This window comes from Leptopilina boulardi, unplaced genomic scaffold (assembly GCF_019393585.1).
Source record: "Leptopilina boulardi isolate dan_hultmark-lab unplaced genomic scaffold, ZJU_Lbou_2.1 LbouV2_216, whole genome shotgun sequence".
Taxonomy (NCBI): domain Eukaryota; kingdom Metazoa; phylum Arthropoda; class Insecta; order Hymenoptera; family Figitidae; genus Leptopilina; species Leptopilina boulardi.
The window spans coordinates 3750243-3768676 of record NW_026137770.1 but is presented as its reverse complement, the minus strand read 5'-3'; the positions used below and the strand labels follow the sequence as shown (position 1 = coordinate 3768676).

Sequence of the window (18434 nt, the reverse complement as noted above, 5' to 3'; positions counted from 1 at the left end):
AATTTCACTACAAATCCGCCAATCCTTTTCTTTTGCTTATTCTGCAGATATATTATGTATCATTTTTTATTTACACTAGAACCTCTGAAATTTGCATCTCCGTAATTTGCAGTTGTTTATCAAAACTTGTTGGGCAGCAACAAGAAGAGTTAGAGGGGAAGCAATGGCGTCAGTAACTCAAAAGCAGTAACGTAGGAAGTTGTGTTTCTTTTGAACCCAGTTATATGATTAATAAATATAATTTAATTATATTATAATTTTCTTATTTAAAAAGGATTAAATAAATTCCTAAATATCGAATACGTTTAATAAAGAAAATTGTATAAAGTAAGAAAAAATAGATATTTGTAAATTTTTATTTTATAAATTATAAAATTTTTAAAAAATTACATTACAGAATAGTATTATATATATAAAAAAAACATTTTTATACTTGTGTAATATTTTCCTACTTGTTTGTTATGTATTATATACTTATATTTATATTGACATTTTTTAGCATTTTATGTTTATAAATTAATGAACAAATAAACAATATTCAAATTAACTAACATTTTCTTAATATTGAGCTGACTTTTTCATTTCACCAGAAATAGGCGAAGTTTTAAATAAACAATGTTAGACTGAAGTCTCAAAGTACGAAACGATTCAAAATACATCAGGTAGCCTCACTTTTACAACTTCGAAATAATGATGAAGAAGCAGAGAAGAACAGTGAATTAAGAATTCTGAAATTATTTCGGTTGTATAAAAATAAAAATATCTCTATACTTCAGTAAAAATTTACTGAAATATTTTTAATATATCTCAAAAATAGTTTCTAATATCACTATAGTTTATAAGTAAATAAAAGAAGTTTCATTACTCAGAAAGCTCTTCGTGATATTGAACTGACTTTTTCTTTTTGCTAGAAATAGGCGAAGCAATAATTAAACGATGTAAGTCCGAAGTGTCAAAGTACGAAACAATTTCAGAGACGACAACATCAGGTAACTTCACTTTTAGAACTTCAAGACAATGATAAGCTAATTCCAGTAGTCGACACTCAAGTTTACCTCTCATTACACAAACTTTCAATTTACCGGCATATAAAGGGAATTTTTCTTCGAAATTTATTGCATCTAACAATTCAACAACAGTCTTATTTCGCATGTACATACCAATTGCTCTATGTGGTTTTATTAACAAATCATAAATCGATATATTAAATCCAGTAATTTTTAATGATTTCATCCTTTGAATTTCTTCAAGACACTGAGATTGAAAATCAGCAATTTCAGTAGAATTCACGGAAATATGAAAATTCTCTAAATTCGCAGCAACAGATTTTACTTGATATCTTGCACAGTGACTTTGATCAACAATAAAAATTTCTGGAGTTAAATCCACAACTTTTGCACCGTAATTAAATACAAGATCAATTATTTCAAGGATACGTTCATCACAATCATCATCAAACTCATCCAATGCTTCAAATACTGATCCTATTGTAAAGGTGTTACATGCATTAACAAAAGCACCGTAGTGTAAAAGAATTTTTGCAACATTTACATCACCATAACGCGTAACATCTACAGAGAATTCTTTAATTGAAATATGAAGTGGAGACATTTGATTTTGCATTTATATCAGCACCACATTGCAAAAGTTGTTCAACAACAGTTAGATTTTCAGCTTTACAAGCAAAATGAAGTAATGTATATCCATCTTGCAATTGACAATTTACGCTTATGTTAGGTGTTAATAAATTATGAACAATATCGCTGAATCCATGTCTGACAGCACCCAGTAGTACTTCAAACTCAATGAAAGATTTCTTTAATTCTTCAATATTGGAAGTTTTTGGCTTCTGAAGAAGCTTTTTCACAAACGATCTAAATTTTTTGTCAGTTGACTTTTATAGCCAAGAAGAATACAATTTTTCAGGTATAAACATATCCTTAAAGTCTTCAATATAAACTGTGAAACCGAAATCAACAAATATTTCACTTACGCATCGTGAATTAGCACCATATTTTCCAGAACAATTATCTATTCTATTATAGTGATTGAAAAATGATAGACAAAATGCCATTTTAAGGTCCTTATCGTTACGTCAGGTTCTTCACCTAAAAGACTTTTCACATCCAACGTACAATGTCTTCTAACGGCATAATTTAAAGGAATCAAACCAAAGTTGTTTTTAACTGTAATATTAGCGCCGTTTTGAAGTAAAATTTTTAAAAAGTCATCTTTTTGATCGAATGGAAAAGGGAGTTCATAGTCAGCTGCCAAGTGTAAAGGTGTGCAGCCTGTATTTGTAGTAGCATTAACATTTAATCCTTTTTCCAATAAAAGAAGTGTGATTTCTTTGTTGCGTTCTTTGGCAGCGAGGTGAAGTGGCGTTTCACCTAATTTTGATACTGCATTTATGTTTGATTCTTTATCCAGTAAAAAAAGAACAACATCTTTTAAATTATACTTTATAGCTAGATGCAATAGAGTATAACAATTGTTATCCTTATCTTCAATGTTTCCTCCATTATTGAGATAAATTTTTATTTTGTAAAGACTGTAAAGGCTGCTCATACATGGATCTTTGGAATAATAAAAAGGTTTACGATTAATGTTATTTTGAATGTCAATATCAGCGCCGTTGTCTAGCAGAAGTTGAGCGATATCAATATAATTTTTCATAACGGCAAAGTGCAATGGCGTGTACCCCTCATTGTTTGATGTATTTACAGTTGCTCCTTTTGATAACAATATTTCTACAATTTTCTTATTTTTTAATATGACTGCAATGTGAAGTGGCGTTACAGTTTGTTCTTCAGAAACTTCTGGATGTTCCGATTCATTACAATATTAGCAGAATTTTTAGGATTATCAGGATTATCAGGACTTGCGAGGAAAAGCTGAGAGATACTTTTATATTCTTTGAGATTAGAATGATGCAACTCTGTGTCTCTGTCATGATTCCTTTCATTGACGGTAACATTTTGTACTAGAATTTCAATCATTTCTATATCTTTCGTTGTAACTGCAAGGTGAAGTAGAGTATCAGTTTCGTTTCCACAAACATCAAAATTGCCAGAATCAGCACCATTTTTTATCAACAACTGAGCAATATTTTTGAAATGTTTTAGAAAAGTAAACATCGAAGGTGTTAAAATATCAGACTCTTCTTTATTAACATCAGCTCCTTTCAACAGCAACTTTTTTACTATTTTTTCAGTACCTCCTAAAACTGCAATGTGAAGTAGGGTAAAAGTATGTTCTATAGACAATGGTGGACATTAATTTTGACTCCATGTTGCACAAGAAGTTCAGAAATCATGATGAAAATTATCGTGGTGCTTGTATCCTCTTTTTTTAAAATTTATTGATGAACAAAGAGTCTTCAGTAGAACATTGGAGAGCAAAAAATATGCTTCATAGGATTCAAAATACAGTTAGTAAAGTCAGTTTCGGAAAGAATATCTTTTACACTGCATTCATCTCTGGAAAGACAAGCAGTTTCTAAAAGTTAAATTTCTTCAGTTGACATTTTTTCGTATATATTCCTTTTTTATACAGTTCAAAATAATTTATTGGAATTGAAAAACCTATAAAAATAAAACATTTTTTAATGTTTAACGATTTATAGCAATTAGGAAAGAATGAATTTTAAAAAATTTTCAAAAAGCATTAAATGAAATAGGGGTGATTCCTTGACTAGTGCACAGTTTCATGTTCCTAATTTTTTTTTTTAAGAAATCAGTTGCACATATGATATACCTAACGTGAAAAACTAATTTATATGCTTCCAAAAAAAGCCAATAGTCGTTTTTATTTATATAATTTAATAATTTTGCTTTAACCCTCGCACGGCTGAGCTATGGGTCCCTTGGACCCAGACAATTTGCTTTTTCATCTACTTTTATTCGGTGAAAATATTCATATTTTTAAGAATTTTTTTTAGCGATACATAGAGTGTTAGTTTGTTTAGTCAATTTCCATATAATATTAAAACGTTTTAACAATATTTTTCTAAATTTTTATGCAAAAATATTAAAAATTAAGAGAGTGCCAATGAATCAAAATGAAAATGCATTTGTTAAATAAGGAGATGTTTCTCGGGGTAACTCTGGGAGTTGTCTTTTATTGTTAAAAATTATTAATTTTACAATAACAAATTAGCTGATTTTTTTTATCAAAAATCGGTTTTTTGGCTTCTAACACGGAGAGAAAAATCTGCCTTTTATAGTATGAAATAGATTGCTGGGACGCATGATTTGCACCCAAAATCCATTACATTAAATTGTCAAAGCATCGAGATTTATTACATTGACTCTCCAATACATGGATTCTTCAAAACGTCGACTGACCAAAACATCGACTTGTAAAATTATCGACTCCTCAAAACATCGAATTTCCAACTGGTCGAATTTCAAAATGATCGATTTTTAACAACGTCGATTCTTCAATGCATACATTTACCATCACATATCCTTATTAAAACATCGAATTGTTAAGGTGCTTATATACCTCAAATTTCGATCAGATGAACTTTATTTCTGGACCGTGAAAATGCGTGAAAATTCATTTTCACGGCGGGTATTTTTGAATTGATTTAAATAAAAAATGTTTTTTTAAGAAATATAATATTAAATAATTGTTTTAATACGTAAGAACACTTTAAAATAGTGATAGAAAGATGATTTGATTGAAAAATTTAGCAAATTTTGCTTTAAAACATTTTCTGTTACGAAAAAGTGTAAGATCACGATGTTTGTGAAATGGTTTGTACAGTGTACATGTGTACATGTTTCTTTCAGTTATTCGAAACAATTAGTTGAATTTAAATTTATTTAATAAACATTTCAACTTACCGATTTATCTTGAGCACTCATTATTTATTACAAACTAAAAAAACGCCGACAAAACATAAACAAACAACGAGACAATCACATCGAAGAAGCACTGTACAAACCATTTCACAAACATCGTGATCTTACACTTTTTCGTAACAGAAAATGTTTTAAAGCAAAATTTGCTAAATTTTTCAATCAAATCATCTTTCTATCACTATTTTAAAGTGTTCTTACGTATTAAAACAATTATTTAATATTATATTTCTTAAAAAAACATTTTTTATTTAAATCAATTCAAAAATACCCGCCGTGAAAATGAATTTTCACGCATTTTCACGGTCCAGAAATAAAGTTCATCTGATCGAAATTTGAGGTATATAAGCACCTTTAATTCATTGAATTTCCAAAACATGGAATTTTCATAGCTTTGAATTACCAAAGCATCGACTTGTTATAACGTCGATTTGTCAAAAAATGAATTTTTTAATGCATCGATTTACAAAAACACTGATATTATAAAACGTCGACTCGCAAAAGCATCGACTTTTGTTTACATTGAATTTTTAATACAGCGATTCTCCAAATTATCGACTAACCAAATCATCCATTTGTCAAAATATAGATTTGCTAAAACATTACATTTGCAATACATCAATTTAGCAAAACACTTATTTTCTAAAACGTTGACTCGCCAAAGCACTGACTTTTTAATACATTACCTCGTCAAAAGAACGAATTTTCAAATCATCGATTTTCTAATGCACTAACCTGCAAAAGCATCAAATTTCCAATACCTCGACTTCCGAGTACATCGATTTTTTAAAACATTAACCTGTCATAACATCAACTTTCCAATACATCTACTCGTCAATGCATCGAATTGTCAAAGCATAGAATTTTTAATACATAGATATGAAAAAGCATAGACACTTTTTTGCATTGAATATCCATTACATCGAACTTTTTTTTCACTAGGGTTTACTCTCTATGTTGTTAGTAGGTAAGGTAGATTAAGATTGTGCGGGAAATTTTAAATTAATATAATATTTAATTATATTTATTAATAAATGTTTTTTATAACATTTAGTTATTAAATATATTTCATAAAAAATAAGGAGAAATTATTAAAAGAGAATAATTTTAAAAAAGAAAGGCAATTTGTCAATGGAATACAATTCTAAATATATTTATTTCAGTTTTAGTACATTAAACTGGTAAAGTAGAGACATCTATGAGAAACATATAAAACAATAATTTGTATATATTATTAAATCAATAAAAATATCATTTTCTTGTTAATATTGAGAGATTTTATATTACCAAAAAAAACAGAAAACAATGAAATTTACAATATTTAATAACTAAATGTTATAAAAAACATTTATTAATAAACATAATTAAATATTATATTAATTTAAAATTTCCCGCACAATCTTAATCTACCTTACCTACTAACAACATAGAGAGTAAACCCTAGTGAAAAAAAAAGTTCGATGTAATGGATATTCAATGCAAAAAAGTGTCTATGCTTTTTCATATCTATGTATTAAAAATTCTATGCTTTGACAAGTCGATGCATTGACGAGTAGATGTATTGGAAAGTTGATGTTATGACAGGTTAATGTTTTAAAAAATCGATGTACTCGGAAGTCGAGGTATTGGAAATTTGATGCTTTTGCAGGTTAGTGCATTAGAAAATCGATGATTTGAAAATTCGTTCTTTTGACGAGGTAATCTATTAAAAAGTCAGTGCTTTGGCGAGTCAAAGTTTTAGAAAATAAGTGTTTTGCTAAATTGATGTATTGCAATAATGTAATGTTTTAGCAAATCTATAGTTTGACAAATGGATGATTTGGTTAGTCGATAATTTGGAGAATCTCTGTATTAAAAATTCAATGTAAACAAAAGTCGATGCTTTTGCGAGTCGACGTTTTCTAATATCAGTGTTTTTGTAAGATGCATTGAAGAATCGACGTTGCAAAAAATGGATCATTTTGAAATTCGACCAGTTGGAAATTCGATGTTTTGAGGAGTCGATAATTTTACAAGTCGATGTTTTGGTCAGTCGACGTTTTGAAGAATCCATGTATTGGAGAGTCAATGTAATAAATCTCGATGCTTTGACAATTTAATGTAATGGATTTTGGGTGCAAATCATGCGTCCCAGATTGCTGCTATTTTTCTTTAAACTTTTCATACTAATAGAGCAAAGATTTGAGAATTTTTAGCATGAAACTTGTCTATGCTAATAAAGTTTGTCATATAGCCTCTTATTACATACTTATTATACTTTTAATCCAACGGCGCCATGCGAAGATCGCACATAACATCATCCTACTATTTTTGCATAAGTTCTATGCTTTTTCGGGGATAGACTCTTGCAACTGGCGATTAGGGCAGTTTCAATTAAGTAAAGGTGGGCGTGGCCTAATCGCCAGTTGCAAGAGTCTATCCCCGAAAAAGCATAGAACTTATGCAAACATAGTAGGATGATGTTATGTGCGATCTTCGCATGGCGCCGTTGGATTAAAAGTATAATAAGTATGTAATAAGAGGCTATATGACAAACTTTATTAGCATAGACAAGTTTCATGCTAAAAAGACATACGATTGTACCACCCGGGTGACTCTCCCCATCTGACAGTAGGTAAAATGTTGAACAGAAATTTTAGTACCAAATAGGAGCGCTGATTACCTTTCGGCCCGACTTTTGTCTATTCTGCTGCATTTGAATGTTATTGTTGTTATTTTAGAATTGTTTTGTAATTTATTATTGTTGAATTAATTAATTAATACGTTTAACACAATTTTTTAATAAATTTTCTTTTAATATTTATTTATTTATAAAGAATATTATTTGTTAAAATTGTTTAACGTATAATGGTGAAGTGTGTGGCAGTGGGTTGTGTGTCAGGTTATAAAAGGAAAAAAAATCCTGTCGAAAAAGTCTTTTTCTATTACGTACCTAAGGACGAAAAAACAATTAAAAAGTGGCAAATTGCAATTTTACGTGACGATATCACTTTGAAAGCAGGAGACGCAGTATGCGAAAAACATTTTCGCAAGACTGATTTTATTTTTGAAAGACCGATAACAAGTTCTGACGGAACTGTCATAGGCAAGGTACGTTATTTATTATATTTATAATTATCGATATTATTTAAATAATTTACAAACTTTGTACGTTTATTTTTAATAATTAATTACCAAAAAAAATTTCGAAAAAGGGTAATAATTAATTATGTAAACAGGTACATTGTTTTAAATTTTATAATTTTACATAAAATTTTTTCTTTACATTAAAAATATATTTCATTAGTACATCATTCTATACTTTAAAATTAATTTTAAAAATAAATTTGTTATTAAAATAAATTTTTTTAAAATTTATGTTTTCACTATATACATATTTTCGATTCCTAAGCAATTATATTTTAAAAATTTTGTAGACTGTGCTGAAAAAACCAGAATTAAAGAAAGATGTTTTACCAAGTTTGAACTTAGGACGAAAGGAAAAACCTGAAGCGAAACCAAGGTCATTATTTCTGAAACGTACTCGAGATAGGAATATTGTTGATGAACCGAAAGGCAGTAAAACAATAAAAATTTCTGAAGATAAAATAAGAGAAGAAGTTTCGGAAAAAAGTGCCGTTGATGCGAGTGATGCGACAATTAATGTCGATGAAGACGAAGTGTTGCCTGAGGAGAATAAGACTTTGTTTCAGCAAATAGCTGAAGATGAAAAAAGTGTAGTCCTGCCTTGTGGATGGCTTCGATCAAATATCACTTGTAATCACGAAAATGGAATTAGTTTCGTAAAATTAATCGGAATTAAAGAAAAAAATGGGCAGATTCATTCTGGCTGTCATAAAACAGTTACTCTTGACGAAGATATGAATATTTTCATTTATATTAATGGGAGACACATGGAAAATGTTAATTTTGGTTTTTCAAGTAATAAATTTGAAAGAGTAGAAAATTTATCACATGTCCTCGAAACAGTGGATAAATGTCAAATTTGTCAAGGTAGCTTCAATATAGAAAATAATGTCATTAATGCCAGTCTTTTGCAGTCGTTTACGTTTATTGATGGTATCAATATCTTAAGGAATAAATGCTGTCCTATCATACTACAAGAAGGTTTAAAGCTGAAAGGTCGTCACAATCAATGCAATTATTGTAAAAATGTTGGACATGTGTTGAATACTAAAATTATTCGTCGTCAAAGGAACAGGAACTCGAAATATTTTCTTTCAAAAGACTTGAGTCCGAAAAAACGAGCGCAACTTGAAAAAATAAAAAAAATAGTTAAAAATACGGGTCGAGTGAAGGAAAGAGCTCAAGCTACTATTCGACTATTAAAAGCAACGGTAAAAGAATCACAAGAAAAATTAAGTAAAACTTCTGACGATTGCGTGGATAAAATGTTATCTGAAAATTCAAATATTAGCCCGAATGAGCAGTTAGCTATTAAGGAAATTTTAAAAGCATCCAAAGTTAAAAGTGCAAAAGGTCGAAGGTATTCAGATGACTGGATCATTCTCTGCCTCCTACTACACATGCGGTCACCTGTAACGTACAGAATGATTTACGATAATAAAATCTTATCTGTACCCTGCGTCAGAACAATTCGGAGGTACCTTGCTTAAATAATTAAAAATACAATATTAAAATAATTTATATAAATTATATAATTACTATTATGTTTAAAGTATAATTAAATTGGAAACATTAAAAATAATGTTTATAAATTTTGAATTGATTAAAATGTTTTATATGTAAGACGATATATTATATTCACAGGAAAAAATTTATTATACTAATATTTACAGGTATCTTTCTCAAATAGACTACCCGTGTGGTTTTGATCCCAGATTTTTCGAAATTTTAAAGAGTCATTTCGACGGAAAAACATCGAACCAATTACATGGATTAATTCTTGTAGACGAAATGTCTACCCGGAAAAGCTTGCTTTTGGATCAAAAAACAATGACTTTTAAAGGTATTCAAGATTTTGGGGATATTCAAGATACTCCAAAGGAAGGTGAACCTGAAATGTCTGATCACGGTCTCGTCATAATGTATCAGCCTTTATATGATAATTACTCGCAACCTGTGGCAGTGTTTGCTTCGAAAGGACCAACCCGTGGAGACGTCTTAGCAAAATTATTAATTAGAGCCACAATATTTTTAGAAAAAGCAGGCGCAAAAATTCATGGGATTGTTGCTGATGGGGGAAAACCAAATAGGAAGATGTGGTCCGAGATGGGTTGCAGTGGTAAACTGGACCAAGAATTTAAAAATTGGTTTCGACATCCCACAGTAGAACAACGCAAAGTGTTTCTATTCTCGGATGCTCCTCACTTAATAAAGACGATAAGAAATCGTCTAGTAAACTGTGGACAATTGCGAGTAAGAACTTAGCAGAGGGGACAAAATTTGTGTTCTTTTATAAAATTATCGATTTAAATATTGTGTTAAAATATTAATCAATTTCTAATTTTAGGTTTATCCAGATGAAAGTCCAATCATGTGGAGTCATATTAAAATTTTACACGATACAGATAAACTTTTACCTGCCGGAGAAAGAATTTGTCCGAAACTAACAGATGCACACGTAAATATCACGGGCGATAAATATTCTAAAATGCGTGTTTCTCTTGCGGTGCAGGTACGTTTATTCAATAAATTTCATTGTCTTAATATTAAGTACAAATATAAACCTAACTTGTTCATGAAGCTGATGTTAAATAAAATTTTTTAATAATCTTAAAAATGTATAGCATGTCTAATAATTTTACTTTACCTAAAAATTTATAATTTTTTAAAATTTATACTTGATATAATAATAAAATTGATTATATCGATTATTCCAAGTCAAAAATAAAAAACTATTTTTTACGTTTGAACGACACAATCGTCCTCTTCAGAAACTTAAAAAATAATTAATATTTTCTTTAAAAGAATATAATTAAATTAATACATAGATTAAAATTAAAAATAAATATTATTTTTAATATATTTATTTTCTTAATACAGGTTTTCAGTAAATCCGTTGCTCGTGGTTTACGTTATTATAAAACATTAGGAGACAAATTGAAGGATAGTGAATCTACTGCACAGTTTTGTGAAACTTTTGACCGAATGTTTGATGCACTAAATCGAACAAGTTTCGAAACAGCAATACGACCTAATTGTAATGACATACGTGTAGGTGTAGGTGTAGGTGTAGGTGTGTAGGTATTGGAAGACTCTCTTATGTGGCTAAATTCGTGGAAGGAAAGAGTTAACCAGGGTTTGATTGCACCTGAAGAATTTCTCACCAATGACGCTGATGTAGGATTACGAATGACTCTACGATCTACTTTAGATTTAATAAAATATTTTATTGAAGAAGAAAAATTAGAAATGGTTTTTACGGGCAGAATTAATCAGGATTCTTTGGAGGTATTTTGGCGCGATACTTTCTAAGTCTGAAGTGAAAAATTAACTGATTTTATTAATTTCACAAAAACTCACGAAGAGGTAGTGATCAATAATTGAAATCGAAAAATTTTTCACTGATCAGATTAAGGAGTTTATACAGAGCGCGCAAGCAGGCGAAAAAAGTGCGGCGTATAATAATAATAATTGTGGTGATGGTGGTGGCAGTGCGGTAGTAGTACTTAATAATTTAATAGCTGCGAATTGTTTATAAATTAATTATAATGTAATTATATTTTATTATTAACATATTTTGAAAATTTATATTTATTGTAACTTTTCAGAGCGCGTGCGATTAATTATTGGCAAATATTTTTGTATTTATAATTTTTAATAAACATTTTTCATGTATTTATTTTGTACAGAGGTTTTTTGGAACAGTACGACTATCAGGAGCTTGTAATGATCACCCAGCGACTCCAACTTTCCTGCAAATTTATAAAATATTATCATTTTATAGTATTTTAAAACCACCTAAAACCGGAAATTGTTCCTTGCCAGAAAATGTTGGTCAACCTTTAATTTCAATGTCAAAATTGAAGGAAATTTACAAATCGGAGAAAAAACCATCTTTTATCGAAAATATTAAAACAAAATTAAATATTGTCATTGAGCAAAACGATAACGATTTTACTGATTTTACGAACGCTTTGGATCACGATTATGACCTTCCCTATGTAACAGAGTGCCTTATTTACTTTGTTACAGGAAGCATTTGTAAAAATTTCATAAAATTTGTGAAATGTGAAACCTGCCGAACTGGATTTTTAGAATCGTCAGAAAAAACATTTATGTCAAATCATCCCATTGCTCAACTCGTAACAAGAGAAAAAGAAGACGAAAATAGCATTAGAATCGAACATCCTAATATCAGGCTTTATAAATTCCTGCAAGTGATTGAGTTTAGTTTTGTTCAAAATTGTAACAAAAGTAATGTTTATGACGTTGTAGTTGATGAAATTCTTCAACAAACTTTTAGTTTTCCATGCGCTGATCACGCTCAAGAAGTCTTAGCATACATAATTCATTACTACTTGCAAAATCGCATGCGGCAATATGCTAAAATTCAGGTGGCAGATCACAAAAAAAAAGCACTGATTTTCGAAAAATAGCGAAGTTTTACTCAACATAAAAGTATAAAAATTGTATCTGATGTATTTTATTATTTGGATTATTTTATTATTATTTTATTATCTGTTATGACAATGTTTATCTAATATATAAAAAAAATAAAAATTTTAATTTATTTATAATAAAAATATATAATATTATAATTATAAATTATAACTACAGTAAATATTGAATAAATAATTTATTATTTTGAATTTTTGCACATATACTTTAATACCAGTTTGTGAAATTATTTGCTTCCTTTATAAATTTGTACTTGATGCGAGATAGTTTATTTTTATTATTTTATATTTAATTATCCTTTTATTCATAAAGAAATTCTACCACAATTATAGATTAACAAAAAAGAAAAGATGAAATTATTGTTATTTTCATTCGCTTATTTAAAAGTCGGCCCGAAAGCACATCCAGCGCCACCATTGCCGCGAAGCGGCGGCGATCAACATTCATCCCACTTTTTCCTGGTGCTAACCATTAGAGAGTCATTTGGGTGGATTGTACTATAATTACTCAAATTTCATGCCTATATAGCATAGAAAATTTCTGTGCATTAAATGTAAACCTTTCTATACTATAAAAGGCAGATTTTTCTCTCCGTGAAGTGATACGAAAAATTAAAAAATCGAAAAAAATAAATTCCCCCAGGGTTACCTCGAGAAACATCTCCTTTTAACAAATGTATTTTGATTTTTTTATTTCAGATGATTCTATATTGCGAGTTAATGTACATCGCAAAAGAACTATTTTTCGAGGCGCCTCCAGAGATTCACTGTCACATTTTTATTGTACAATGTCAATTAAATACTTATTAAACTAAAAGATTATGTTATTTAGATATTTAAAAAAATTAAACTTTATAAAAATCGATTAAGTATTTAAACAAATATAAGAAATTAAAACTAATATCGTCATTTTCTATTACGGCGCGTTTGTATCAGTTTCGGTGTATCAATTACGGTGACCAAAATTACGTGTATTTTGAAGATACTTTGCCCGCCGAAATTGGAGCCAATGGAAATATTAAAAATGTTTCAATTACGGCAAGGGAAAAAATTTAATCTAAAATACTTAAGTTAATAATTGTTTAAATTTGCATCTTCATTAGTAATTGTATCAAAAAAAGATTATAAAATAATTTTTTTGCAACACTAACCTCTAAAGTTAAATTTTACACACCGAAAATTGTGTGTAAAGAAGCTCTTTTTCAAACGGTGTGTAAAGTGATTCACTTTACGCACTGAAATATTACTTTACACACTGAAATTTACTTTATACGCACCGAAATTTCTCTCACATAATATAAGGATTGTTTTAGACGAAATCGAAATTATTCTAATACAGAGTTGGTATTCTTCATAATAGGTATTTAACTTTAGAGGTGGGTGTTGAAAAAAATGTTGTGTGATACACGTGCGTAAATCTGATTATAAGGTTATTCAAGTTGGGTGTGGGAAAGCCAAGATGGATGATTGCTGGTGCACAAACATCCGGCCTATCAGCCTATCAGCATTCATTCCCACGAGAAATGCGTGGAAATGTGTGCTGATAGACCGGATGTTTGTGCACCAGCTTGGCTTTCCCCCACCCAACTTGAATAAGGTTATACTCGTGTGATTTGCATCACTCGGCTTCGCCTCGTGCTGCAAACGTCACACTCGTATAATCACTAACTTTACGCACTTGTATCATAAATAACTATTTTTAATTATTTTGCAACAGTTATATTAAATATAATAGTAATAATAGTTATTTTTTATGAACGCGTCGTAATTGATGCACTTACCCTATAAAAATCTAATACATAAAGGTGCTTTTATACCTCAAATTTCGATCAGATGAACATTATTTCTGGACCGTGAAAATGCGTGAAAAGTCATTTTCACGGCGGGTATTTTTGAATTGTTTTAAACAAAAAATGTTTTTTAAGAAATATAATATTAAATAATTGTTTTAATATCTAAGAACACTTTAAAATAGTGATAGAAAGATGATTTGATTGAAAAATTTAGCAAATTTTGCTTTAAAATGTTTTCTGCCACAAGAAAGTGTAAAATGACGATGTTTGTAAAACGGTTTGTATAGTTCTTTTTAACTTGTAATAATAAATAATGAGTACTGAAAATAAATCGGTAATTTGAAATGTTTATTAAGTAATTTTAAATTCAACTACTTGATTCGAATAACTGAAAGAAACTTAATATACAGAAAGTATTTGAGAGATGCGAGGAAAATTGATTTATAACCTCAAATTCATACACATACGTTTTGTGTTTTTAAATATCAAGTTTTATAATTACTTATGATTTTCATAAGTAATTATAATTAATTTTCGAATCAAGTAGTTGAATTTAAAATTACTTAATAAACATTTCAACTTACCGATTTATTTTCAGTACTCATTATTTATTACAAGTTAAAAAGAACCGGCATAACATAAACTTCTTCTTCTTCTTCTTAAATGACTTGAGGCTTAGCCAACTGTCAGAACAATAAACTTAGAAGACGAAAAAGTTCTAGAATACACTATATGCTACACTGTTGGTAATACAGGTTAGACAACAGCAAAGTAAATCCAGCTTATTGGAAATTGAGATTGAATCAAATATATTGTTCGCTTGGAAACGGACAAGTCGAGTACAAGGAAAATGACTTTGCCATACGTTGAATCTATTCATGAATCATAATAAACTCCCATGAGAAGAATACATGTGAGAATTGAATTCAAAGCGTATAGGCCATACATTGATATATATAATTAATCTCAATAGCAATTTCTAAGTTTCAATCGGAAAAAATAACACAATGGTTGCTTAAAGTAAGACTACCGCAGTCAGGCTCCCTCTGGGCAAAGCAATGAGAGACAAACTCAAGTTGAGAGAGAAACATCAATTGTACTTGTAGCGCGGGAAAATGTCAACACCGGGTTTCAAACACTTTAAATATACTTAAACCTTGAACAAGGGGTATACAGTTAAGATATTAAACTGTCGAAGACCACAACACTACAAGGTGACACCACAAATATACAAAAGATGTTTACATAGATCTACAAAGCATTGTAAACCGCAGAGGTCACAGCACAATAACAGTGAGTCGTCTCAAACTCAGATAAGACCAGAAAAATGTATGAAAGAACACGCGGAACAGAATGAAGTAATAAAATAGATTCTCAGGATGACACAAAAATTTTAGATATTTCACAAAAGGTTACGATGAGCGAGGGTAGAAGTCACACTCGCTTATAGAACAAAACTCAGAACTGATCAGGATTAGAACAAACTTCGAAGAACACATCAGAGAGCACGTGGTAGAACGAACGTTTTAATAAAAAGGTTATATAGTTGCTTTCAGAAGCAGAACAAATCATAAGTATTTACTACACAGAACTTGACTAAGATGAACTAAAACTTGTTTGAAAAAATAATAGGTAGAACAAAATCGATTAAAAATGCATGGAGTGCCGGAACATATTCCGTCCGGTCACTACCGCTGCCAAGTTAGAACTCCCATAACATAAACAAAACTCTGAGAGACACTCACAAGGAAGAAGCACTGTACAAACCATTTCACAAACATCGTCATTTTACACTTTCTTGAGGCAGAAAACATTTTAAAGCAAAATTTGCTAAATTTTTCAATCAAATCATCTTTCTATTACTATTTGAAAGTGTTCTTACATATTAAAACAATTATTTAATATTATATTTCTCAAAATAACATTTTTTGTTTAAAACAATTCAAAAATACCCGCCGTGAAAATTTTCACGGTCCAGAAATAATGTTCATCTGATCGAAATTTGAGGTATAAAAGCACCTTTATTATATAACTACATAAATTAGGTATTTCACTTTCAAATATGGCTGCCCGATCAGCTGGAAGCCTGGAGAGACAACAAATAATTTTACTATAGTCCATCTACAGTTGGTAACGTTGAAAACTTCAAAAACTTAACCTCAAAATCACTTGTTTGACAGTTCTTTATTGTTTTTTTCGTTTGTTGTCCCTCCAGGCTTCGACGTCATCAGCCTTTGACGTCACAAGGTAAAATGCCTAATAGAGTCGTCATGATAACATATAACAGTGAAAGAAAATTCTTATTCTTTATTTCTCTCACTCTTATACGTTGCCATGACGACCCTGTTTATACAACTGAGCTGTGACCGTACCCTAATGGTCTAGCACCAAACAAAAACAAACTTTTGCTTCAACATTGTCACATTTCGGAGGTTCCTTTATATTTCATCAACCTCAGTTTCCCAACTTTGTCAAACTATATTATCTATGATAAATCTGACAGAAATATAAGATAATTGTTTACTAATCAGTAAAAAAAAATTAAAATTTTAAAAAAGAATTGAAATATTAATAGTCTCCGGTGCGCAATAAGTTTTTTACTGTATTTATATGTGTGTACAAATATATCTTCAAATTTTTATGTTTTTTTTAAAAAGGTAATAGCTTTTAGAATAATTTCGAAATTTTAAAAAACAGTTTTTAAATGGAACATATTTATTTTAAAAAAGAATATTTTTGAATATTTTTTTTATTGAAACGAGAAAGAACCTCGCACCATATACATGGGAATTTGGGGTCCGATGAAATTATTTCTTGCAACTTTGTAATTTTGTAGTTTTTGACCTCCTGAACAAAAAATGTAAATGGCAAAATTCAAAAAAATGGACAGATTTTTTAACAATTAAGGTTTAAGTTGAACAAAAAGTGTTAACCAATTTGACGTCAATTTTTGAAAATCCAAAATGGCCAACCAATTTTTTTAAAATACATTGCATTCACTTGAATCTCGTTACTTGGGGGTTCTCGGGGTCGCTGATTTCAAATTCGATGCCAGTTTTTCAAAATCTAAAATACCGGATGCAGACTGGCGGAAGAATTTTTAAAAATTATTTTTATTCACTTAAAACTTGTTACTAGACGACTTTTTAAGCCTCGATGATTAAAAATTTGGTTTCGGTTTGTACAATTTTTTGTAGGGGTATAATATTTTTATTATCTTTTATCATGTATTTTTCAACTGTGTAACGAGGGTTTTTCATTATCCTTCTTGATTCAATATGAAATGTTTCTATAACGTGTCGTGCTATTTCGTAAGCTGAGTCCAGAATGAGCAGTTACGTTATTACGTTAACTCCATACTGCATCTGGTATTTTGGATTTTCAAAAAGTGTTGTCGAATTGGTAATCAGTGACCATGAAAACCCCCGAGTAACGAGTTTTATGAATGTTTATTTAGTTTTTTTGCTTTTACTCATTTTTAAATTTTTTTCGCTTTTAACACTTTTTGTTAAACTTAAACCTTAATTATTAAAAAATATGTCCATTTTTTTGAATTTTGCCATTTACATTTTTTGTTCAGGAGAACAAAAACTACAAAATTACAAAGTTGAAAGAAATAATTTCACCGGACCCCAAATTCCCATGTATATGGTGCGGGGTTCTTTAGACTTTTTATAAACGGTTTTTAAAAGTACAAAAGTTATATAGTTGCAAAACAACTTCCTGAATAAGCTTTTTATATATTTTTATAATTATAATTATTCTGTCGGAAAAGTGAAATTGAAAGAATTAAAAATATACAAATACCTCTTTCGAAATGTTTAAATTAACGTTTTATATATTTCTTTTTACATTATATTTGTTTTTTTTTCAAAAATAATGTCCAATTTTACATCATACTATTTTCGTTTCGATAAATAATTTCCTATTAATAAAAAAATTTAATGAATCTGTTTTAGACAATTTTGAATCGGATCAAATAATTTTAGGTTATGTTGTCATATTTTGCACAAAATTTAATAAGTTTTAATAAAAGAGATTTAAAGAAAAACTTGAAAAATGTAAATGATTTGAATCAGAGTCAATCAGAGATTATCTTTAAGAATGCTGATTCTACACAGCTTCCGACTGATTCAAAAATATTGAATAGGTTTTTATTTCCTGTGATGAACCGAAAAATGATAGTTTTGAGT

The 18434-nt window shown here is 29.5% G+C and overlaps 3 protein-coding genes across 3 annotated transcripts in view; 1 reads left to right on the top strand and 2 right to left on the bottom strand.

Annotated features, from left to right (window-relative positions):
* Positions 1–138: 138 nt before the first annotated feature.
* Positions 139–1463, bottom strand: LOC127279425 (uncharacterized). Its single transcript, XM_051301772.1, has 2 exons — positions 866–1463; positions 139–728 (listed from the first exon to the last, which is right to left on the bottom strand). The coding sequence occupies exons 1-2, from the start codon at positions 1231–1233 to the stop codon at positions 659–661; spliced, it is 438 nt and encodes a 145-aa protein (XP_051157729.1). The 5' UTR covers positions 1234–1463; the 3' UTR covers positions 139–658.
* A 122-nt stretch (positions 1464–1585) lies between these two features.
* Positions 1586–2999, bottom strand: LOC127279522 (ankyrin-3-like). Its single transcript, XM_051301921.1, has 3 exons — positions 2906–2999; positions 2041–2840; positions 1586–1894 (listed from the first exon to the last, which is right to left on the bottom strand). Exons 1-3 carry the CDS (start codon positions 2997–2999, stop codon positions 1586–1588), a joined length of 1203 nt encoding a protein of 400 aa, XP_051157878.1.
* A 13748-nt stretch (positions 3000–16747) lies between these two features.
* LOC127279521 (uncharacterized) overlaps positions 16748–18434 on the top strand; it is a 39723-nt gene continuing 38036 nt past the window's right edge. The window contains exon 1 of the mRNA XM_051301920.1: positions 16748–16898. The gene's annotated coding sequence lies outside the window, so the exon portion shown is untranslated. The remainder of the gene's footprint in view (positions 16899–18434) is intronic.

What these genes read in the sequence shown, in the direction of transcription:
- LOC127279425 (XM_051301772.1), bottom strand. Translation starts at nt 1,233, where the DNA reads ATGAAATCATTAAAAATTACTGGATTTAATATATCGATTTATGATTTG. An exon ending in TATCACGAAGAGCTTTCTGA is followed by an intron (nt 729 to 865) that starts GTAATGAAACTT and finishes AAATAATTTCAG; the next exon opens with AATTCTTAATTCACTGTTCT.
- LOC127279522 (XM_051301921.1), bottom strand. Translation starts at nt 2,999, where the DNA reads ATGATTGAAATTCTAGTACAAAATGTTACCGTCAATGAAAGGAATCAT. An exon ending in TAATCTCAAAGAATATAAAA is followed by an intron (nt 2,841 to 2,905) that starts GTATCTCTCAGC and finishes TCTGCTAATATT; the next exon opens with GTAATGAATCGGAACATCCA. An exon ending in ATCATTTTTCAATCACTATA is followed by an intron (nt 1,895 to 2,040) that starts ATAGAATAGATA and finishes TGGCTATAAAAG; the next exon opens with TCAACTGACAAAAAATTTAG.